This window comes from Tupaia chinensis, unplaced genomic scaffold (assembly GCF_000334495.1).
Source record: "Tupaia chinensis unplaced genomic scaffold, TupChi_1.0 Scaffold138260_1, whole genome shotgun sequence".
Classification (NCBI taxonomy): Eukaryota; Metazoa; Chordata; class Mammalia; order Scandentia; family Tupaiidae; genus Tupaia; species Tupaia belangeri.
In genome coordinates, this window is record NW_006198158.1 from 42,409 (window position 1) to 66,551 (window position 24,143).

The window sequence follows — 24,143 nt, forward strand, 5'->3', positions numbered from 1 at the left end:
TCCAGCTGACATTCCTGGATGCTGGAAAACTTTTAGCATTTGCCATTTGAGGGGAGAGGGAAGAACTGGAGAGAAGTTGGCTTTACATTAACAGTGCCCTAGACTGATTTGCTCATGCCTAATGCTTGGATCCACATAGGAATGGAAATATTAATCCCATTGAGCTCATGGATCTCTTTGACAATCTGATAAAAACTGAACTAGCTTCCTGGAAAAAAGATATACACATACCCAACAAAGATATTTAACAGGGCCAGCTGCATAGCACAGTGATTAAACATTGTGCATTGGGAGCTGGATCCCACATGGCTGGTTGTGATTTGTATTCTGGCATCAGCAGCTTGGAAACATGCTGGGCACATTGTGCATACGTGTCCAAAATTCTGATGGTAAGAAGAAATGTTGGAAAAAAGAGTGTGGTGTGATCATGCCTCATTGTGGGGCATACTTTCTCTTCCTCTCTCTGCTGAAGGCACACACCCTCCGGCAATACAAATTTTTTTTTAAAAGATACTTAGTATATTCTTTCAGATGTTATGGACTCCAAAACAGTTCAAAGTTAAAATCGATTGAACTCTGGCATGGCATTTCCACCATATTCCTCCTTTGCACTTTCATAGCACAAGCCCTCTCTTTCTTCATTTCTTGGTACAGTAACTTACAGAAATCCTTTAAAGCACTTAGAAGCGTCATCAGATTACAATTTGGTGACTTTGTCCTTTCTTCCTCACTGGGCTTAAGGTCCTGAAGGGTGAATGATTTATATATTCCCATTTCCTGGCAACTCAGGGCTGACACAGGGTAGGCATTCTGAGTTGAGGTGAGTGTCTAAGGGGGACTGGGTGACCATAGAGAAAGGAGCTCCGGATCAGTCCCTAAAACAGTTCTCTGGCTCCAATGCCCCACAGGAAGTAGACCCTTATCTTTTCTAGGCCAAGAGACTAGAGAAGTGACAAAGGTTTCTCTCTAGCTTTCAACTGGTACCCAGTGAGGGCAGGTAGGCAGATAAACAGGAAGCTTGCTGGGTAGCATCATGAAGGTCTGGGTCTTTCTGCTGTCAGGAAGGCTCTGAGCAAACCTGGCTAGGTTCCGTGGCCAACCATACTTCTTCTATAGGGCCTGATGTTTCCAAGTAAGCTGGCCCCATACTATAGCTGAAAGGAGCAGAAATAGTTTGAGTCAGGCAAAAGAAACGGGCAGAGCTTCATTGTGGGAGCAGTCATGCCTGGTGGGCTTAAGGGGTCTCAGGACCTAGCTTCCAATCAGAGTTGTGATCCCACCTTCTCTGGTACCCCCACAGTAAATGGAGAACTATATTAGACGTACCCCCTCATCTCACAAATACCAAAATTACAGTTCTCTCTTTATTGTTTTTCAAAACAAAACAAAAAGACACCAAAACACATTCAAAATTCCGCTGTAGTAGAAAGCTAATTGAGGTGCTCATCTGGGATATCTACCAAGTGTCTCATGGAGCATCAGATGCACTAGGTGGTACGGTGGGCTACTGCCATGGCAGGGCAGGCATCAGAAGAGCTGCAGGCCATTTTTGAGCCCATGCAGCTGACCCTGGTTCCAGAGAAGGCCCTCAAAGTTGCTGCTGCTGCTGCTGCTGCTGCTGCTGCTGCTGGTGTTATTACCATTGTTGACACCACAGTTCAAGCCCAGAACGCTGCAGAGAGAGTGGAGGGTCAGTCAGGAAAAGAGGCAGCTTTAGGCTCTGGAGGAGCCAAGGGTGCTTGATATGTTTGTGTCTCTGGGATCCACACACTTGCCTGGCTTTGCAAAGAGACTATAGAAAATCTGAGAAATAATGACAGGTGAGCTTCAAGGTGGCTCTGTCCTCTTCCTCAGTAGAGAGGGGAGATAGAGAAGTGGAACTTTTCAAATGAAGCTATGTGCAGAGACCTAGTACATAAACTAAATGAAAGTAGAGCTGTTTGGGTTGAGGTTGGGAAGGGGAAAGATACAAAAAAGGGCTGCCTAAATAGGGCCTCCTTCTAAGGCCCTAGAGTTTGGGCTGTTGGGCTGAATCTAGATCCCATCACATTATTACAAGATTGCTATAGGGAGACAATTACCCTCTCTCTCTCCCTGGCCCACATCAGAACACTCTTGTTTTCCCACCCACCCTTCCTATAGGTCAAAGGTTCTTCCAGCTGGATGAAGGTGATAGTTAAGAGCAAATCCTTCATCCTTCCTGCAGGTAGATCCATGGTCACACTACTATAGCTGAAAAGATCCTAAGAGATGATCTAATGCCATCCCTCCCCCAATAATTGTCTAGACAAGGAAATTGAGACCCAGATATGAGAAAGGACTTGTCCAAAGCCACATAGTCAAGTCAGGAGTGAAGCTGAAACAGGCGGCGATGGGAAGGCCCTGCTCCAGCAAGAGGAAGTCTCCCTACTACAAAAGTATGAAAGCTGGGCCAAATCAGCTTCCTTCTTGACTTAAGAGTTTTACTTGCCTACACTTCATCATGGATACACTGGTACTCCTGGAGCCAGTCTTACCCAGGGCCAGGTGAGTGGGATCTGAGGGGACAGAGAGCTTCTCCTCCAGACATATGAACCCTAGTCCCAACTACAGACCAACTGGCTTTCCCAGCTATCTCTTTCCTCTAATAGGCCTACTCCCCACTGGACTCAGAGAGTCCACAGCACTGTCTTGGGCCTGTCCTGCTTCTGGGCCCCTGAGTTCTATAGTCTTCTTAATTTCCAGGGAATGGGCAGCTTGCATAGGGATGACCTCTCAATTTCAGGGGTCCACAGATCTCTCATAGAATCCACTTGGACACAAGGGCCCAGCATTCCAGAAAGTATGGTCCCGCCGGATGGGCTCTTTTGTGTTATCAACATAAGCCCTTAGCAAATCTGGTTCCTGGCTCCCTAATGACTCCAGGGCTTCCACGCCTGTGATCCAGAGGCGAGTTTAAAGAGGAGCCCTGTGCTGGCCTTGTTACCAAGATGCCTGAACAGTACATGGGAAGCCTACTATTATAATTACTCTGCACCTTTGAACAAATCTCTTACCCTTTCAGGGCCTCAGTTTTCTCCTTAGGAACATGAGGCAGCTAAATTATAGCATCCACTCTTGATCTTTTAGGAGTGGTAAATCCATTAGAGAATCTACTAAAAGGTATGGGCACCAACCACTCCTCCCAAAAAGCACACATACACACATATCCACCCCTACACACAAAGTGGATGCAATCTAACACAGGTGCCAAGTCAGTTCTGTGTGGCTGTTTCACTGACTCCCCACACTAGGGACAAGGAGTCCCTGGCAAGGGCCCAGCCAGAGGTTGGAGCTTACACTTTACTCATTTAGGCCCAGACTAGGGACACCTACTTCTGCCACCTGTCTCACTTTATCTCCTTCTTCGCTTCCTACATGAAGCAGAGAAGTGGGGGTGAGTAGTCCTATGCCATGAGCACTTACCCAGTCTTGCATGTTGGGGGTTCCAGCCGCTGCTCTAGCACAGGTTGGTCAAAAAGATACATGGTGTCATAATTCTCCAGCATAAGTTCTGATGGGTCCTCAGTTTGACCTGGCATTCGGCCTAAGGGGAATGTGTCCCATCGCATGTCTTCTGTAGAACAAAGGGAGGTGGCAAAAGTATGCTGAAAAGCTGTTCTCAGACACGGTCCATCCATCCATCCCACCAAGACAGTCCATACTGAGATGGTTCAGTATCTCTAACCTTGCTCATCTTTGTATCACTTCTCATGAGCTCCTTTCTACCATACATTCTTCACTGTCCTTCTTACCCTCTATGTACACACACACACACACACACACACACACACCCCCTAGAGGGTCTGGATGTCCCAGAATTCTCACAGCACTCCCCGCTCCAAACCCACCAAAAACTCAAGAATATCTAAACAACCTAGATCTCCTACACATAGACACAAACGCCAACATGTTTGTCTTAGTGGCCATGCCTGTAGAAATGTACACACCTACCTCAAGGTGGACTTTCTCTTGGTGATTATACATTCTCCCTGCAAGGTCTTCCCCCCAGATCCACACACGAAAGCATCCCTTCTCTAGGGAAGGGCTGTGTCACCGCACATTCCATCTCTCAACCCTAAGTATATACATGGAAGCAGGCACACTAAACCCTCCATTCGATGAATGGCCCCAGTCTCACTCCCTGCCTTGAGCACTTCTCTTTCACAGGCACACAAACCAGAAATGTTCATGTCCCCCCCACACACACACATACACACACACAGGAGGAATGATGGCAGATAGTAAGGATTTAACCACCTAGCCTTTCTACATTCACAATATGTACCTCCACCATATGCAGATACTCCACTTTAGGGGTCATGCTGGGTATTCCCTATCCTCCTCTGTCCTATCACTTAAAACATCCTCCACATGAATTTATTAAATCCCCCCTCCCATTCTTATACAAACACATGCATTGTTTCCAAGTGAAGTTTTAACTAGTGAGGTTCTCCATCTGGATTCTATTTCTGGCCTCTGGCATCTCCCTGGTACTTGAAGAATTCTCCTTGTTACATCTTTGGCATTCTGTAAAGTGTCAACTCTGCATCAGATTTTAATGTAATTCACAGAGAAGCCCCTAAGGAAGGGCTGTTCCTCTGCCTGCCCATCTCCCCAGCCCTGACTTTCTGCTAGGAAATCAGGCCTGTCTTAATGCACTGCATTACCCTAAGATATAGAGATACCTTTATGCACAGCAGCCATTGCCACCATGGACCCCTGTCACTGACCTGGCCATCACCCACCACTAATATCCTCAACCCTATGCACATTACTACCCCTGCCTCCTTAGCCTGATACCTTTGTACAAGTCCCCTCAGTGATAGTATGCACACATAGGCCATCTCTATGCCTGTTCCCCTGCCCCTCCACAGACACCTCCCCCCCCAACATACACGCACTCTTACTGCTGCCACTTCTATCCCTTATGTAGATACTTCTTGGCCCTTTTGGGTCTCAGTGTTCCTTCCTATTCCAAATACATAGATGACCTATCCCTTTTTATAAAATGTACCCGGTTGTACTGTACACAAGCCTGCTGTGCAATGACTTCTCATCCCTACTCCCCCTCAACACACACATACAGTTCTGCCTGTGTCAATGGCCTTGCCCTTCTATATCTACAAAGATCCAAACATAGCCCTCCTTGCCCCAAGACATTTCTGTCACTGCTATTATGTGTCTAGCAAGCACAGTTACAATGTGCACACATACATGCACTAAGACATAAATGTATTCCCCTGCCCCTAGCACTTAGGGCCTTTATGCCTCTGCCTGTTCAAACCAGTCTACACAAGGGCAAAGGGTACACCTTTAACCATAAGTTCGCTCACTGCCTCTCCTCACTCCCTCTTGCTCCCTAACATAGCCATCTTACACCACACTCAGGCCCAGTTGTTTTCCACCTTTCCCTCAGGCTCCTGCTCAGAGGTCATACTCCTGCCTCTAGTGTGAATACACACAAACCTGCCCATACACACACATACATGCAAGACTATTCTGCCATTCCTTATGGGTCTCCAAGCCTTGAGGTTCCTGTTCCCTAACCTAAATGAGGGCACTCAACCCACATTAAGTGGAGTAGATTCATGTTCTCCATTCTCCCATTACCAACTTTCTCTGCCTTCCCCTCTTGGCTTTGGTCTCACTACTTGTGTGCTCACCTAAAATCCATACTACTCATTCTTTAGATCTCACTTCCATGTTCTCTGACTTAATGCCCAGGGTTTGTTCTTTCTTCATCCCCAGGGGGAGATGGCCATGCCGCATTTGTTCTCCTCCACTCTCCTCCTAGGATTTTGGGGATGCACACACATATGCCTGGCATGATTTTCAGGCCACCAGGTCAGGGACTCAATCCACACTTGGCCATGTGGGAATTCGGCATCTTAACTACCATGCCACCAGCTAGCGCCACCCTGAGTTTTCTAATACACGTAGCAAAATGCTGTCTCACCACCAGCCAGCTCCATGTGTATATACACACTCACATATACACAGAAAGCACTGTGTTTCACTGCATGTTAAAACCCCCTTCAGAATTGTATAGACAGCCATCACTTCCTATTTTCTCCCACCCTTGTAACTGCCTAGTGCCCACACCCACATCATCCCTTCTAAATGTATTCCCCATATGAACCAGCTGGCAACCTGACAGTGGCCCCTGGCATGTACATGCTCTGTCCTAAGACAGAGGGAAGCCAGCTGTCAGTCATGCACCAGGCTGCCTCCCACTGGCTATCTCCTGCTCCTTTCGGTCTCTTCCTTAGGGTAGAAGAAGACTCAAAAACAAGAAAGGGAAGAAACTGGTGTGGGGAGTATGACTATCAGATTTCTTACCTGAGCTAACTCGCCATGCAGAGCCCTGCAAAGCTCCTCTTTTCTGGGCTAAGATCCTGGCACTCTCAGCAGTAGGGGACTCTTGCTCTGTAGAGAATGGCCCCACCTCCATTCTGTCTTCTTCGTCATCTTCATCATCATCTTCATCTTCATCCTCCTCATCATCTTCTTCGTGCTCTTCCTCCTCCAGATCATCAACTTCATCTTCCTCCTCCTCCATCTGGGCTTGCAAGATTTCCTTCTCCTCCTCTTCTTTCTTGGCATCATTAAGGCTGCCCTGTTCCTCTAATTGCTGGGCTTTTTCTTCAGCTTCAAGGCTGCCATCATCTGGTTTGAGTCTCCAATACAGGCTGTCCAGCGTGTATGGAGACTTCCCAATGGGGGAGGCCTCTGCATCCTCCTCCATCAGGCTGTTGTCTCCACTCTGGGTATAAATGGAACAGATGCGCAGCAGCTGCTCCTGCTCCTCATCTGGCAGGATCTGCCCCATGGCTTTGAAGATGCTAAGCAAAGGGAGAGATGGGGTAGGAAAGATTCAAAATCTCAAGTCACTTCACAATCTGGCACTCCAGGTTTGAACTTGGGTCTCTAAGCTTCCAGACCTACCTCTGTAAGGCAGTGCAGTAGAACAGACAGAACACAGAAACAACAGAACCACAGACCCTGAATAAATGCTGCGGTTCATCTCTGTGCCTCACTTGTATTCTCAGTAAAATGAGGATAATGATACCTAACTTACAGGGCTATTTGGAAGTCACGAAGAAAGCTCACATAAAATGCCTGGCACATAGTGGGCATGTAACAAATGATAGCTATTAGTCTGCGCTAAAATGCTACGTAAATACACAAACTAGCCCATAAGCCTACAGGGCTGGACATGCGAATGGCAGATCACACTCTTCTCTGGCCTAGCTGAGCAATCTGTTGTGACCTCCAAGGAGAAGTTTGGAAATGTACTGAGCTCTTTCTGCATGGAGCACAAAGTGGATCCCTCCATGGGAACAGCTAAAGCTGAGACTGGAATGAAGGAAAAAATTTTTTTTAAAAAGCTGTGGTTGACAAGACAAAGCAGGATGTGGGATGAAAGCCAGATGAGCACAGCGGACCTACAGGGGCATTACAGGAACCAGGGGGAGGCAGAGAGCACGAGGAGGGCAGGGGAGACCAGGGAGGGCTTTGTACAGGAGGTAGGTGGGACCCAGGAGGACCAGGGACCAGAGCATGCACACCATGCTGCATATAGTGAGAGTAGCCTGGCTGGAGGGCAAGGCCCATGCTGAGCAGTCATGGAAAAGAAGGGTGAGAAGATTAGTGTGAGTCAGAGAAAGTGCCCTTGCCACCTCTGAACATAGGTGAAGATCACAATGGTGACTACATGGACATGGTCAGACAGGGCAGCCTGAAGGTAGGGAGGAGCCTCACCTGACAGTTGAGACCAGAGTCAGTGAGGACCTCAGGCACTGATGGTGGAGATGGAAGAGAAGCTATGCAGGACAAAGACAGAGAGCAGGGCCTGGTGACTGAAGACAGGGGTGAGGCAGAGAAGAGTTAAGATGATGACATTGTGCACACGAAAAGGTGGTGCTAACAGCAAAATCATCAACAGACAAGGAGCTGCTGAGAAGGAGCACTCAGGGAAGGGAAAGGGCACGCACCCCCAGGGAATTCTCTAACAGGCACCTTCTTACTGTTCGACACACAGGTAGAGTAGGGGTTGTATCGAGTTTGTGCTACGGGAGGTTCAGAGGAGCCCTATACTGGGTGGGATGTTTATCTCTGGCCACAGGCAGACTGGACACGTCCACTTGGACAATGGGCAGTGGGAGCAGGGCTAGGGGCTAGTGACACTGTTGGGACACTGGGAGACCCTTTCTGTGGGTTAATTTCATATTCTAAGAGGACATTGGCTCAAACTGAATTGATACTGGCTGGCTGAGGAAGCTCTTGAAAAGCTTCCAGATGCATTAGAGGAAAAGCGAGGGAGAAACTCTCTGCCTCCTCACTGTTTTCCATTAGTATGATTAATAATAACAAATATTGCCAATACTTAATACTGGCAAGATGTCATATCCCCATTGTGCATTATTACCTACCTGCTATCTCCAGGTGCCCAGGCTGACACTAGACATAAGGGTGATGCAAATCTTAAACACACCTTCCTCCTAGGGCATGCTTGGTAATAGCTCAGAACTTAGGTAACAGATTCAGATGCAGGAAAGGAGGTGGGCTTTGAACTCACATGATCTGGGCTCAGATTCCTGTCCCAATATCAACATATTGTGACTTTTGAATAAGTCATGTTGCTCCTCAGAACCTCAATGTCTTATCTGTCAAATAAGAGTATATTACCTCTACCTCCTAAGATTACTGTGTTAAATTAAATGAAATCATCTGAAAAAAAAAAAAGCAATAACAAAAATCAAAAATCCCACAGCACTATGCCTGACATTTAGATGCCAGTGATATCTTTTATTTTTTTCTCTAGGGGAAACAAAAGCCAAGATCTGTATGCATCTAATGACAGATGGTTTTCCAACAGTACAATCTAGTCCACACTACTGAGGACAGAACCAAGGGCAGGTTATCTAGATTCTGGCCCCAACTCAGACTTGCAGACTTGCTACTGACTTGGAGCATCCTGCCAGGGCATATACCTTGTTTCCCACTCTGGGTAATGGGGTGATGAGGACTAGATTCATTGATTATCTGGAGAAGGCAGAATCTGCACCCAAGTGAATCATACCCAAGTGAGCCGCTATTACTGATGGCATGTGTCACATCCCTCTTATATACTTGGGTTGGGAGAAGATCTGTGAGGTCCAGGCTTCTCAAAGACCAGCAGCTTCCACTCTGCAGGCACTTAGAATTGCAAAGTACCTTGAAGGTAACCTGTCCAAAGCTCTTCATGCTACTCTTTTCAGTCCTTCCGCAACCTTACAAACACATGCCATGTTCCTTCTGGACTTTGGAACTTCTTTTATTCCTTCTCTTGTTTGGATTGCTAAAATGCTCCCTCTAGGATACTCTTCCTGACTCCTCTAGGCCCTCTTGGTTCTTCTCCCACTTTCCCACCCATCCCACTTCTAGTCGAGAGCACAAACATCTGGCAATGTGGCAGTTTGGTTCAACCCCATCTCCTGAAGGTCTTGCCTTTGCTGTCTTTTTCTACAAGGCCACATTTTTTAATCTTATAAATATTACTGTGTTCCAAATGCCATGAGAGTTCAAGAAAGACTTCTGGACTCAGTAGGGGGAATCAGAGAATTAAGAGAGTCTTAGTTCATTCATCCATTCATTCATTCCCTAGACACTGGGTCGGCTCTTGCCAAGGATACCACTGCTGTCAATGAGACAGATGAGTATAGTCCATTTCAACAATGTTTACTGAGGCCTGTTTGGTGCCTGGACTTGTGCAGTGTGCTGGGGCACAGAGAGATAACACAAAGCCCTTATCCTTGGAAAAGCTTAGTCTGCTACAAGAAAGAAGACACTAGGGGAAATAAACATGGCAACACATAATCTCAGAATTGGGAAGTATTCAAATCAACAGGACAAGGTAGATGACTCCACAACCAAGTGAGACATGGAAGACAGGAAAAAGATCACTTTGGAGTTGGGGTGAGGAGTAAGATGATCAATTATCTTTTGTTTACATTAAGGTGCTTGTGGACCATCTAAGGGAAGATGTCTGACAGTCACGTAGGTGAGGCGGAATCTTAGGGAAAGGCCTAGGCTAGATAAAGAGATTTAGGAGACAGAGACTGATAAAGGGCCACTGGATTTGGTAATTAGGAGGTCAAAGGAGCTCCAGCGGTGAACATCAAATTGCAACAGGTTGAAGAGTAAGAGGGTAGTGAGGAAATCGAGACTGCTGAGTAGAGACTACTCTCTTCACATGTTCTGATTGAAGAGGAAGGAGGGACAAGTTGGTGATAACCCAACAGAGGGATGCACGGTCAAAGGAGATTTTGTTTGTGTTATTGATATGTTTTGTTTAAGATGTTAAAAACTCAGGCACATTCATAGGTTGAAGAGCAAGAGCCAACAGAGCAAGAGAGAGGTTGGGGTGAGGCTCCAGTGATGATGGCATAGGTGGCTCCAGAACACAGGTGAAGGAGCAGGCTTTGAGGTGGCGCAGGGCCACCTCATCCTGAGAATGGCAAGGTTAAATACAGCTGCGAATCAGTGAAGGGCTGGACCTCAGGTCAAGGGGGCCAAGCCAGATGCCATCATGCACTCGAAGAAGCTAAGATAAAATGGGAGGAAGGGACTTGAGGTGAGTGGTAAGTGTTTAAATAGTTGAGAATAAGCAGTAGTCAGAAAATAAGTAAAAGTTCAGACAAGCAGAACTGAGGCTTAGCCCAGGATTCAAAGTCTGTAGTGGCAGGGAAGCACCGGGCCACGCGGGGTTCTTCAGCAGAGGCCAAAAACGTGGTTTTCTGCAGCAGAGCTCAGCAGGGAAAGCAGTGAGGAGGATCAATCCCAGCTTGGTGATTTGTAAGTCTGAGTGCGCTGATGATGAGCAGCTAAAGTGGTCAACCACAGACAGGATCAAGGAGAAGAAAGGTTAAGGGAATTATGGAATGGAAGGATAGAGGTCAGGATACAGATAAAGAATGTATGTCATGGGATGCAAGGGTAAGAACTTTCAGAATAACATGAGGTTGGCGTCACTGTTGAGAGGCTGGGATGTCAATTTTCAGAAGTAGAAACAGCTCTGAGTGATGGAAATGAGTTGCTGAGTATAGTTGTGAATAAAGGTCATTGGAGTTGAGGAGCTATAGTGTCAGATGAGTCACCTAAATGAAACAAATATTGCTTCAGAAAGCAGAAAGAGAATCAGGTGCTAAAAGCTTTCATGAGTATAAGGGAAGTGACTCAGGGTTAGTAAATAACAGAGAAAAGGAAATGGAGACAATCACAGGTATTTACAAGAACCAATGCAATATTCAATTTGACCATAGAACCCAGGGTAGATTAGGTAAAGGGGACTCAAAGGAGGTATGGTTACCATTAGAGGGTGGGTCAGAATCAAAAAATCATTGAAGGTCAGACTAATAAGCCTAGACTTCACTAGGAGGGCAACAGAGAGCCACTGAAGGTTGTTGAGCAACTATGAGAGGTATACTTTAGGAATATAATAGAAGAGATAGCAGCTACTATTTATTGTGTAATTTACTCTGCTAAAAGGGGCCCTTCCAACTCAGCCACTCTAAGGCTGTGTGGACCCATGGCTTACAGAGCCTCACCCTCTTCTTACCAGATGGAATTCAAGGGACTTACAGCTGAAGGAGTTGGGGGCTAGCCCAGCAAGGTGATCCCAAGCAGGACTCAATCACCCGGGGCCAGTCTAGGGAGGCGGAGCAGGTGAATAGCCTCCAGCTCTTTCTTGCTTCCCACTGGCTTGCAGAAAATCGGCGAGCATTTCGTCCTGAGAGAGAAGAACAGGCCTGAGGAGAAGTAACTAGAGAGCCCTCCACCCAACCTTTCACTTCAGAAAATTTGGTTGCCACTCCTTGTTCCCCCAGACTCACCACCCTATACATCCCAACTTCTCAACGTACTCAAGACACTTTGCTCCTGCCTAGTTTAGTGGGCTCTGGGAGGAAAAAGAAAGAGGGAGATTTGTTCACTGCTGCCACAGGACTCATTTGGGCAAACCTAAACCTTTAACAAGGGAGGTATCTGCCTGGTACTTCTCAGCAGGGAAGTGAGGACAGTGGCAGATGTTCCTGCTGGGGCTGCTATAGGCCCTGGGGCTAGGTTTAGTTTCCCTCACCAGTCTTGGTGTTGGCCACGATCAGTTCAACAGTCCATCTGAGGATGTAGGTGGGTCGGATCCCACTGTCTCCCAAGGCTGGCAGCTCGGAGAACATCCTCTCCAGTAGGGCCTGCGTGAAGGTCTGGGAGTGCAGGTCCCTGAGCAGGGGCTGCCAGAACTGAGAGAATGGCTTTGGCACCAGGATGTCACGGAAGTCCACGTTTTCTGGTTTGAGAGGGATACGTGTTGCGAGGTGGGGGGCAACAGGAGGGAGAGGGAGAGCAAGAGTAAGAGCGAGAGGGTGTGTGTGTGTGCACAAGCAAGCCCCACCACAAATAACAGAGTTGCCACCACAGAACAAGAAGAAACAGGAGAGCAGAACAGTGGGGAGAGAGAAACCAGTTAGTATCAGGCAACCAACAACTGATTCAAAAATGAAATATAAAAGAAAAAGAGCTCTGGTTCTAGCTTCAGCTTTGTCAATAACTCACTGTGTGACTTTGGGTCAGTACTTTCTCCTCTCTGGACCTCAGTCTGACCATCTGTAACATGAGGATGTTGGACTAGATGACCCTACAAGGCCCTTCCCGTTCTGCTGTTCTAGCTCTCTAGCTAGTGGCTAAATCACAATTAACATGGCACAATAATAGCATTAAGACTCCCCACACCCTATACTGCCCTGGCCCACCTACCCCATTCCAGGCCAGCTAAGGTCAGCCCCACTACTGCATATCAGTGGGACTGCCCCTTCTGCTCAGCCAGGAAAGCTGAGGGACCTGCTAGAGGCCATGAAATGTCAGGAAATAGCCCTCACCCTCCTAGCCCACCCCTGGTGCTCCCACCCAGGAAACACAGAACCCTAAGGCTATAATGAGCTCTAAGGACCATACCTTCATATTCTATCTGCAAAGCTGCCAGTTGTTCAAATGTAGGGACAAGGAAGCCATCATCCAGGAAAGCATCCAGCACAGCCACCCTGGAACAAGAGGACACAAGGTTAACTGAAACTGGAAGAAGAACCTCTCTTACTCCCAAAGGCAGCTAATGCCTCTGGGTTAATTGGCCAAATTAACACAGACAGGGGTAGGGTGGTGAAGGGGAGAAGGTAGTTGATGGTTGGATCTTAGGTTTCAGCCTTCTGGGGAAGAGGCTACACCAGAGGCTGGGGTCAGTGGGTTGTGAACAAGCATTTACCAAGTACATGCTGATCTAAGGCCCATAATCAGGCCAGTAGTGGCTGAATAAGTCTCAAAACCCAAATGGAGAAAGGTTCCGAACCCACAGAGGAAGGGGTTATATGCCTTGAATCATGGTGTCAAGGGTTTTTAAATTTCAATTCCTGTTTCTTTTGACCATTCTCCAGTCCTCTACCCTTCTCCCTGGCTGCCCTCTTAAGTAGAAACCCTGGGACTTCATTGTTGGGTCAAATATGAGCTATTGGCCTATTATTAGAGATTCCAAGAACCCAAAATAAAGGTAGAGGGGCTGAAGGAACAGGCTAGAGGAGTAATTTCTCATCTCTATCTAGCTCAAACCTAAACCATCAATATCACACAGATTTCTCTAGAGCTAGCAGCTTCCCAAGAGGGTCTCCTAGCTGACCAAGCCTAGAGGTGTCCCAATGCCTACAGGATTGATATACTAAGATCCATCCCTCCAACAGACCAGGCTTGATGAAGAAATAGTCCTTCCATCTACCTCCAACATTTGGAGTCAATATAAAAGAATACTTAAAGCAGACAGTCAGCTGCCTACTCAGTACTACCAGACAGATACTACTGTGTAACAACACAAGGGTGGTTTTCCCAGCCTGCTACCTCTTTACATATGGTGGACCAGGAAGCCTAGGTTGGAAGACACTGATAAAGAATCTTTGGGACCTGGGACCAGCAGATGGTTTAATGGTCACATTGCTGGACTCCCACGGAGTTGATCGCAGTTCAAGTCCCTGAGTCGGTAGTTTAAAACTCATGCTGGGCACATGTGCATGCATGCCCCAAATCCCAAGAGGAGAATGGAAGAGATGGGATTATGGCATGGCTATCCCCCTTGGGGGGTGATTTCTTGCTTTCTCTGTGTCTTCCTCTGTCTCTCTGGCAAGTACATATACCCTATAGAAAAAAATCTCTCTAAAAAAGAAAAAAGAACCTTTGGGACCAAATATGGTGGTGCACAGTACCACCACTTGGGAGGCCTGGTTTCTGTGTCAACCTGAATGGGCTAGGTATGACTACTTGCGCCTGTAATCCTAGGTAATTGGGAGGCTGGGTCAGGAGGTTCATAGCATTGTAAAACAAACAAACAAACAAAAAAACTTTCCATTTCTCTCCTTTTCTCTCTCTCATATATAAAAGGAAAATAAACAAACAAAACACCTTTGAACTGGTCATATCCTAGGAATAAAGAGAAGACTTTGGGGGCAATCTCAGCCTATAAAGCACACCACCTACCCATACTCCCTACTCCATCCCAGATCCCTTCCAATCTCTCCCCAACTGAGAAGGTCTAGCATTGCCTCCATGGGTTCTTAGTGTAAAGTTCTTTCTAGGTGAAGTAAGGTAAAAATCCTCTAACCATTAGAGAGGTGAGAGATATTGTTAGCTATAGATTGAACTGAAAACAATAGTTTGGGAAATTAAAAAAAAAAAAAGCCAAAACAAAACAAAAAAAGCCAGCCCACAGAGTGGAGGAACTTAGTCTCTAGGAACCAGGTCCCAGAAGGCCCCTTTTCTGCTCCCTTAACCACAGCTCTCCAGGGGATACTGATACCCATCAACACCAGTTTGAAAGAAAAGATTCACAGTGCCCACCATGTATCTTCTACCTCACACTTGGGTAGAGGCTAGGTAGTGAGGTAGTAGGGATCAAGGCCTTTTCCTAGCTGCCAAAAGCTCCACATCCTACCTGATAGAGAGGAACATGGCAGGCCAGGGGATGGAGGATAGCAGGCATTCTTGCCTTTGGCCATTCTAATGACTCAGAATAGGCAACCCCTACCTGGTAGATGGCAGGACCGGGGCAGAGGGCCACACAGAATGCTGGGTCACATGTGTGTGTGTGTAATCAGGATTACCCCCCTGGATTTCCCACAACAGAGGTTGGCAAGCTAGGATATGGAAAAAAATTTCAGTGAGGCTCTACCCTTTACCCTAGAGAGCAGGCAGCCCCTGATTACCTAGTTACATACCTGTTCTCCCATGTAATGCCCTTGAGCTCTGCCAAGATGCTTTCTATTCGTGGGGACAGGTTATTCCATGCTTTAATGGCCAGAGGTAAATGCCTAAATTTCTCCAGCACCTGCCAGCAAAGAGCGTCCCATCAGAAGGCTGGTTCAGCAAAATAACCCAACTCCCAACCCTTCCAGGATCTCTTCCCCTAGGACTTCTCAGCACTGCCCCTCAGGGGCATGTCCACAACTCCCCCATTGACCCTGCAACTAAAAATAGCCTGACCCTCAAATGCCTTTCTTCTCCCTCTTTTCCTTTCCCTCACCACTGAATTTCCTGTGGCTCCTAATCATCAGACACTCCAATACTGAGATGTCCAATGGGGACGTTTGGTTGGAGAAAAGCAGAAACCCTTGGGTCAAAGGGTGAGAGGTGAAAGAGAAACAGGACACCCAAGTTCTGATCCTGGTTCTAGTATTAACTATATGTGACCTTGAGTCTGCACCTTCACTCATCCATAGCTTCAATTTATTCACATGTGAAAAGGGAAGGTTGAGCCAAATGGCTTCCGAGCTACCGTCATCTTAACAAAAAAGCAGCACCCCTCTGGCTCTCCTGCTCTAGGTAAGCTCTTGGTCTCCATCTTCTGGTCAGCTGCAGAACTGCAAGGCTATGTCACTATTTCCACTTGTTCCCTGCCACCCAATGAGCATATTATCCACAAACTTCATCACCTGTTCACTTCCATCAGTGTAGAGGATCAGGCAATAGGACTCCGCTCCTCTTTTCTCCTTCCTAGTTTCTCCCTTTCTTTCTGAGAGGTTCCCTCATGCTTTGTCACTTTTCTTTCAAATTCCTTCTCCAGACTTCTCTCTCAAGTAGCTAGCAAGAAGGAAGAAGCGGCTGGAGCAGGTGAGAGTATGTGAGGTCAAGGGAACTTTCTTACCTTAAACTGCTCCTCTTCATAAGATACCAGCAGTTCTCGAGCTCTTTCTGAAAATAGAATAAGGAGACATCAGGGGAAGCCAGTCCAGTCCCTCACCATGCTGGGATTCTGACCCCTCTTATCTCAGTTCTTTAGTTGTAAATTGAGAACTAGAATTCCTTTCCCTCCTACTTCACTGGGTTCAAGTAAAATGGTTAGTGAGGTGAGTGTAATAGCTAGTACATTATAGAAAGCGGCCAGGAATATAGTGTGTGACATTTTCTTTTTTAAGTCAGGACTAACCACAGCCCCAGAGGAAATGCTAAGCTGGGAATACGACTAGTGTGAACCTCTGCTCTCAAGGAACCTACCATACAGTTCTTTATGTCTCTCAGCCTTTTCCTGATGAGGATCCATCTCTTTGCTGCCTTTGCTGTCTCCATCAGCTTTGACATCCAACTCTGTGCTTTTCTCTTTGTTCTGAGGTTCCAGCCTCTGTTCTGTGATGTCATCAACCACAATGTTCTTATCTTCCTCTTGGCCCTCTTCATCTGTCTCTTCCTTCTTCTCCAACTCCCAGGTCTCTCTCAGAGTACTTTCTAGCTGGCGGCACCAGTAGGTCTTCCTGAGCCAATTCAGGACAAAATGGCAGCCTGTAGGAGAGAAGGAAGGAAGACAATGCCTGGGACCAGCCAAAGGCAGGCAGCTAGAAAGCCCCCAGCCCTCTCAACCCCTAGCTTCATCTTGTGAGCATTATGAGAAGACCCCAGGGAAGAGACTTGGTTTCGACAAAACTCAAATCTCAAAATATCCAGAAACATCCTCTCTCACTCTGGGTTATCCCCTTGTTCTTTGCTTTCTCCTGCTCACTGGCACCTTTTCTTGAAAAAAAAAAAAACAATACTGGGCTTAGAGGTGGGATGCCAAAAACAGCAAGGAAGTGGGAGAACTGGAACCCAGGCCCACTAACTAGTTACATGGCCTTGACAAAGTCTCTTCCCTTTTCTAAATTTCAGTTTCCCCAACACAAGGGGTTAGGCAACATCAGAGGTTCTTAGTTGGGATAGGATGGATATCCAAAGAATTCATGGGTTCATGACACTGCTGATGGCCAATGCCTTTAACCAACCCTCTTCCCTGACTAGGGTGAGATAGGTGAGGGCAATAAGGCACTACTTTAGGAGCAAAATTTAAGGGAAGGCCAAAAACTCTATAATCAAGGTATCAAAACAGGATCAACACAGTGTCCTGCCAAGGCATATCAGATCCTGAAGCAAAAGAGGAAATCAGTAATTCTAATCCTCTTTTGCTTTTTTAAAATGTACTTCTTTCTTTCCATAAGACAGCGACAGACAGACAGACAGACACCCAACAAGGTCTTCACACCATGATCTACCCCCACTCTCAGCAAGCCTGGATCATAGGCAAGTGGACACACACCTGGTGTGTTCAGGGAGCTCTTGAGATACAAACCCAAGACCTTACCCATGTGGGTCCAGCTGCATTACTGTTGCACCTTGGTCCTTAATCTTGTTTTTTATTTAAAACATTGATATTTTGTTATTATGGATTTTTCCACATTAAAATGTTAAATAATTACTGAATTTTGGCTATCCCCTTAAATTTTTTTGTCCAAGGCAAATTTCTCACTTGTCTCACCCTAGTCCTGGCCCTGATTCCAGTTGAGAACCCTCCTCCTTATGCCCCTACTGCCACCCAGCCTAGGCCCCTGACCTTAACTGTGATAGATATACCCCTTGCAGTCTCACCTCTGCGGCAGTCATTAATGTGTGGCATTTTCTTGTGAGTCAATTCATGGCGAAGCTCAACAACCCAATCCGGAATGTTCACCTAATTGTCAGGGAGGATATGAGAAATTAAAAATATTAACCCCAGAAGGGACCCAGCTGAATTAGCTTGACCATCTTCCCCATTTTATAGATAGAGAGACTGTGTTCTTAAGAGAAGGTTCAAGTCTTAGTGGCTAAAATAAAAAAAAAAAATTTTTATTTTTTTTCACCTAATTGTCAGGGAGGATATGAGAAATTAAAAATATTAACCCCAGAAGGGACCCAGCTGAATTAGCTTGACCATCTTCCCCATTTTATAGATAGAGAGACTGTGTTCTTAAGAGAAGGTTCAAGTCTTAGTGGCTAGATTAGAAACAAGATCTTCTGATTTTTATTTACTGCTCTGTGAAGGTAGTCTTGAAAATCAGAAAAGGTACCCACCTTCCCTGCCCATTAACCACACTCTTCCAACAAAGACATTCTGTGACTAGGGCACTAACAATCACTGCCTTCAGCCTCCCTCTGTCCTGTTCCTCTCCCTGGGTACCTTTTATATACACTCCCCCTTCCTTCCACACTTCCTCCAAAAAGCTTCTCTGAAAGACAGAGAAACACATGCCCCCGGGCTTCTACACACTCCACATACTCACTCAGGGCAGGAATGTCTGGCATTTTCATGGTGCTTGGCTGAGCTGGTTCTTCCTTCAGACTATCAGCTCCCTGAGGGTAGGCACTGTGACTGTCAACTCTTTTCTATCCCCACCCAGCAATACATTAGCAAGCTGGCCAGACCAAGGCACTGCAATACCAGTCATGAACAAGAGAGCAATTCTGTTTCTTTCAAGCTGGAAGCTTAAGCTCTAGGGTTCTTGCTAGGCTTGACTGGTAGTAAAAACTAGTCTGAATGTGCCCACATTAGCCCAAGCCCCATTTAGTGAGCCCTCCTGGAGAGAGAATATTGAGCAAGGCCACTTCACTATACGTACCTCCTGAGCCAGGAACTTGAGAGGAAGCTTGGCAAATTTTGTCTTCCTTTCTGAGATAAGATTCACAAACCTGGGGTTGGAGAAGAAATAAGTGGCATAGCCTGAGGAAGCATTTTACTCTAAACACCTTGCTGAGTTACTGACACCTTGCATTTCCACAACCTTTCCACTGACTGTCCTATCCTATTTTTATGGTTGGTGTCAGCCAGAGCAGGGATGATTCTATCCATTCCAACATTTACTGAGAGTGTCCTGAACTGAGGCTATACAGATGAATAAGACACTGCTCTGGCCTTGAAGAGTTTGGTCTAGGATAAATAATCATGGTATACTATAACATATGTTATGACATAATATGTTTTAATTTCCAGAACAAAGGATAACAACAACAGTTGCTATGAGGAGCACAGCTAACAATGGATAAGGTAAGAAGAAGAGCAAGGGAAGACCTCAAGGCAAGGGAACACTATGAAGTGAGCAAAGGTTTTGATGGATGAGAAGATTCAGTGGCAACCTTTTTCCTGTGTATGAAACAGCTAGAACCACTATCAGTCACTTCTTAAGTCAGAAACTTCCAGTCCATGTCCCTGCTTCTACAACTCAATAATCTTTCAGTGTTAACCAGGGTAAAGGGAGGAAAGGGATGGTGCTAGGTATATTTAGATAGGGGTAGGGTTGGAAGATCCACATTAAGTCATGACTAAGGACCTCAAACCATTCAGAAAAATGAATCTGGGTAAGGAGTTAAAGGTGACAAAAAAAAATCACACTATCAAAACTGGAAGAGACTCATATATCACCTAAACTGCCCACAAACACACACATTCCAAAAAGAAAAGAAAAATGGAACAGAGAAGGTGTTCTGGAAAAGAGAAAGGAAAAAAAGGAGTACATTGACAGAGGGTACCAAAAGCTGTCAATTCAAGCAATCACAGGCTGACCCACACTCAGAAACACACAGGGCTTTCTTTATTGCTTCAGGTAGCATATAAAGCCAAACATTTGCTTATCACATGCTTATTTTCCCATTAGTTCCCAAAGCCAACCCCACCCCTATCCCATACAGGTCTTACCTGACTAATGCCATGCCATACAGCAGTCTAAGTTCATCAGTGCCCAAGCCACCAGTTACATCCATGAGCTTACATCGTACCAGGTCAGCGGTAGAAGCCACTGCCAGGGGGAGTTCGTTGCCTAACCTAAAGGGCCACAGTTCATCACCATCATAAAGGCCTGTTACACTTGTCCACCCTCCACATCAGAACCTAAGCAGTTGTAGGCTACTTTCATTATATACTAGGCTGCAGATCCCATAAGCAGACACAAAACAACAGAGTGGGAAAAAGGCGATAATATCTGTGGGATCAAACATTATGCAGGGTATGAGGGGCAGACTAGAGTGTACACAGGACACCTAACTGCAGACTCAACAACTGTGTGGGCAGACCTCTTTTTTTTTTTTTTGTTCCACTCCCTTCAAACTATTCAGCCAGAGGAGCCCTTTATTCCTTGTTAGTCTGCCCCAACTCATTCTTACCAACTGAACTGAAGAGCCCCATTCCAATATGGTTTTGTAGCCAAGACTCTCCCCTCCCTAACTGGAACTGAAATCCACCCTAGGTTGCTAACCTACTCCTTAAACCTTGCCTCAGGCCCCAGTGGAACCTGGCACTCTCCCCAAGCAGGACAAGGTCACTTTTCGTAGGTCAGGGTTAAATCTCACATTCAAGACAAGAGGTTAGTGGAGGGACATTCCCTTACTTTCCATTCTCAAATGGGATTAAGTGCAAGAGCTTGGCTGCAAAACTTTCCTCCAGTCACCTGGGAGAAGGGTAGCATTAGGCAATTTAGGGGAAGACTGGAGAATAGAGCTTTATAGAAAGGTGACAAAGGAAAAGGTGAGGCGCCGCCAGCACGCAAGCAAAAGGGTCGAGCCTGCCGCCTTACCTGCTCCTCCACAAAAAAAAAAGGTTCAGCGCATAGCGCTGCAACTTATGGTCGTCACAGAACAGATAGACCATCACCTGGTCCCACTCGGCCCTACTGAGCCAGGCGACCACGATGCTCTGGGACCAGAATGATGACGGCCCTTTCCCTTTATCGCACTTTCCGTACCACGCACTCCACACGCGATCCATCCCCCCGGGTACCCAGACCAGTCCTGCCCCGGATTCCCACTAAGCGCCCGGCTGGACGCCAAGCCCTGTGTCACGAATCACCACACAGCCCTTCAGCTCAACGTGCTACAGTTACTCCAAACCGCCATCGCGTCGGCAGCCAATGGGCAAGTGTGACCCTGACGCAAGCCCGCCTTCCAGCGTGAGCGTGACACCAATCGGAATGAGGTTACAGCCTAGCCGGCAGGAAGTGTTCTTTACTCAAAGCAACCCCACCAGATGCAAGCATTCAGTCTGAAGGTTCCGCTGCTTTCTTGGTTGCTAATAAGCTTCCGTCCCAGAACCAAAAGGGTGTATCTCGACTGTAAAAGTTTTATTTTGGGCCCCTTATCGGGCGGTAGAAGGATTATTGTCCTCTAGCATACTAAAAATATAATTGCCACAGAGCCCTGTGCTCCGAAGAGAAAATGAGAAATCTCTCCCCCCCCCCCCCCAAAGAGATGGCCATGCTGCAATCCCCTCTTCTACCTCTTGTCTTGGGATTTTGACGTGATTCTCAAGATGATGGTCTGGGACTCAAACCACACAGTCTGCCATGTGAGATTCAGCGCCATAACGTCTGCCAGCGACTGGCCCAAAAATGCACTTTTAAATATTTTTATTACTGTGAATCAGGACCCAGCAAAACACTATGGATACTGAAGCAGGACTACGGAACAAATACCTAATATTTAAATAGCTAAAATTAGGTGAAAAATTTCTCTTTTGGGCTGGCCCCACAGCCCAACAGTGAAGGGAAGGGATCCCACATGGCCCACTGTGGTTCAGATCCCAGCCCCAGAGGCATGAAAAGCATGCTGGGCGAGCGTGCACGGGTGCCCCGAAAACTGCCAGGATGAAGAAATGGAGAAAATAGGAATACTGTGCTGTATAACCACGCCCCCATTTGGAGGTGCCTTTTCTCTCTTGTTTTAGCTCTGATAAGTGTGCATGCCCTCTGGCAAGAAAACAAACCACAACAACAACAGCAAAAAACTGCTTTCATGGAAGGTAAAAGAAGGCCTGCTTTTCTTTTTCCTTTTTTTTTTTTTTTTTTAAACATGTGCTAGTTGGAGAGACATAGACAGAGAAATCAGGGATGGATGGCCATGGCCACAATCCCTTCTCCTCCATTCTCCATTCAGGATGTTAGGTGTGCACGCACACACGCCTGGCGAGAGTTTTAAGCTACTGGGTCCGGGATGTGAACTGCGGTTGGCTATATGGGAGTCCAGCAGCATAACCATTATACCATCTGCTAGCTCCAGCCTTGTCTTCTAAATGAGTACTAGCCTGTTATTGCAGTTAAATGTGACCTGAATAGGGTAAGAATTACCTTAAGTATAGAAACCATACTCTAGTTTTATCTTTTTTTCACTAGCAGTACCTCATGGTAGTGGTATGGAGTAACAATAGCACTTTGAGATGAAGGCTGTGTGGTGGTCCCCGACACAGGGCCTGGCGTCCAGCCCACTATTTGGTGGGAATACAGGGGCAGAGCAAGTCTGGGTCCCTGGGGGTTCAGTCACCTGTGAAGTGTGTGGTACAGAAAGGGTGACAATGGTTTCAGTTCTCTGGGTTTCAATTTTCCCATTGGTTACAGTGAGAGTTTTACGCTGGTCTCTGTTTTCGTTCATAACCAAAAATCGTAGGATTTTACCCTGCTAGCATCCTACTATTACATTGGTTTCAACATCCATGCAAGTATAATTTTTATGCACAATTCTTTTGAATTTTGGAGTTCTGGGGAGAATAGACAGCAATGTTATGAAGCCCTCTGATTTTACAGATTGAATAACGTGTGTTTAGGACCCTGTACCAGTCTTTCTCACAGAAGTTGTTTTCCAATCTAACATTTGAGAGAAAACTATTGGTAGCTATGTTAAAGGCATTGCTGTGAGTATCTTCTAGACTTTAGAGCAACAAATCCCAATTCATTTTTCATGTATGCTTCTTTCTCCAGACATCTCTTAATATGTAGTCTACTCATGATTCCTTTTATTTCAAAAACAAACAAACAAAATGTTTTTTTTTCCTTGCCAGAGGACATATGCACTCACGAGAGAGAAAGAGAGAGAGAACCTTCAATAGGGCACAGCCACACCACCATCTCTTCTCGATTTTTCCATCTTGTCAAGATTCGAGGCTTGTTTGCACATACTTTTCCAGCCCACTTGGGCAGGGATTCAAACCCTGGTTGGTCATGTGGGGTCTAGATCCCTTAACCACCGTGCTAAAGGGATAGCCCTACCCATAGTTCTTGAATGACAGTTATTCTGTCCTGTTTGTCATGCCAACCAGTAGGCCAGAAATCAGATTCCCTTTTACTTTTAGGATCTTAGCTGTATGTAGGTAAGGAACTCAGAAAGTAGAGGAGCTGCCGGGTCTGCAAGAATGATTCATTGAGGGGTTTATAAACTAACAATTTTGTAGAGTACTTTTCACAAAAAGACCCATATTCTACCCCCCCCTTTCCTTCCATATGGAGCTAAAAGTCTCCCTATTGCATGCATTCCAAGAAAACTTGGTAAAAATGCATAATAAGAGCCCTGTGTCTAATACATAACAAATGAGGCCTGAGACTATCAAGAATTAGGGATTAGTGGATCAAGTACACTAAGTGCTGACTTTGAGAAAGAGCATTGCACAGCCCATCCCTGGCTATCTGGGGAAAATTTGTTTCAAGACAACTCACAGATACCCAAATTCTCAAATGCTCAAGTACCTTTTATAAAATGGTGTAGTATTTGCATAAAACCTACACACATCCTCCTGCATAATTTACTATTGTTATTTTTTATCAATTGATTGAATCCATGCATGAGGAACATGCAAATATGGAGTGTCAATTGTACAAGTGTCCTGAGGCTGTTATAACAAATTACCACAAACTTGGTGGCTTGATATGGTAAGAGACAGACATCTTAAAAATATAGTTAGTGCATAGACCCAAAATGGAATCACAAAATGGCTAAGTTTTAAGATGGAGACAAAGCAG

At 46.1% G+C, this 24,143-nt stretch overlaps 1 protein-coding gene across 3 annotated transcripts; it reads right to left on the reverse strand.

The window, feature by feature from the left end:
* Nucleotides 1–1,359: 1,359 nt before the first annotated feature.
* Nucleotides 1,360–21,274, reverse strand: LAS1L (LAS1 like ribosome biogenesis factor). 3 transcript variants are annotated; one of them, XM_027765407.1, is made up of 14 exons: nt 20,937–21,274; nt 20,063–20,188; nt 18,990–19,059; nt 17,983–18,064; nt 16,585–16,866; nt 16,235–16,281; nt 15,309–15,418; nt 13,012–13,097; nt 12,613–12,663; nt 12,140–12,346; nt 11,644–11,791; nt 6,361–6,863; nt 3,445–3,592; nt 1,360–1,672 (listed from the first exon to the last, which is right to left on the reverse strand). In XM_027765407.1, exons 1-14 carry the CDS (start codon nt 21,125–21,127, stop codon nt 1,528–1,530), a joined length of 2,196 nt encoding a protein of 731 aa, XP_027621208.1. In that variant the 5' UTR covers nt 21,128–21,274; the 3' UTR covers nt 1,360–1,527. The 3 variants fall into 3 exon arrangements, with proteins under 3 accessions (XP_027621208.1, XP_006161181.1, XP_006161182.1); XM_006161119.3 differs by having other exon boundaries at nt 3,445–3,595; XM_006161120.3 differs by lacking the exon at nt 12,613–12,663 and having other exon boundaries at nt 3,445–3,595.
* Nucleotides 21,275–24,143: the final 2,869 nt, after the last annotated feature.

What these genes read in the sequence shown, in the direction of transcription:
- LAS1L (XM_006161119.3), bottom strand. Translation starts at nt 21,127, where the DNA reads ATGGATCGCGTGTGGAGTGCGTGGTACGGAAAGTGCGATAAAGGGAAA. An exon ending in GAGACATAAAGAACTGTATG is followed by an intron (nt 16,282 to 16,584) that starts GTAGGTTCCTTG and finishes TTCTATTTTCAG; the next exon opens with AAAGAGCTCGAGAACTGCTG. An exon ending in CCCCCAACATGCAAGACTGG is followed by an intron (nt 1,673 to 3,444) that starts GTAAGTGCTCAT and finishes CTCTCTCTGCAG; the next exon opens with CGTTCTGGGCTTGAACTGTG.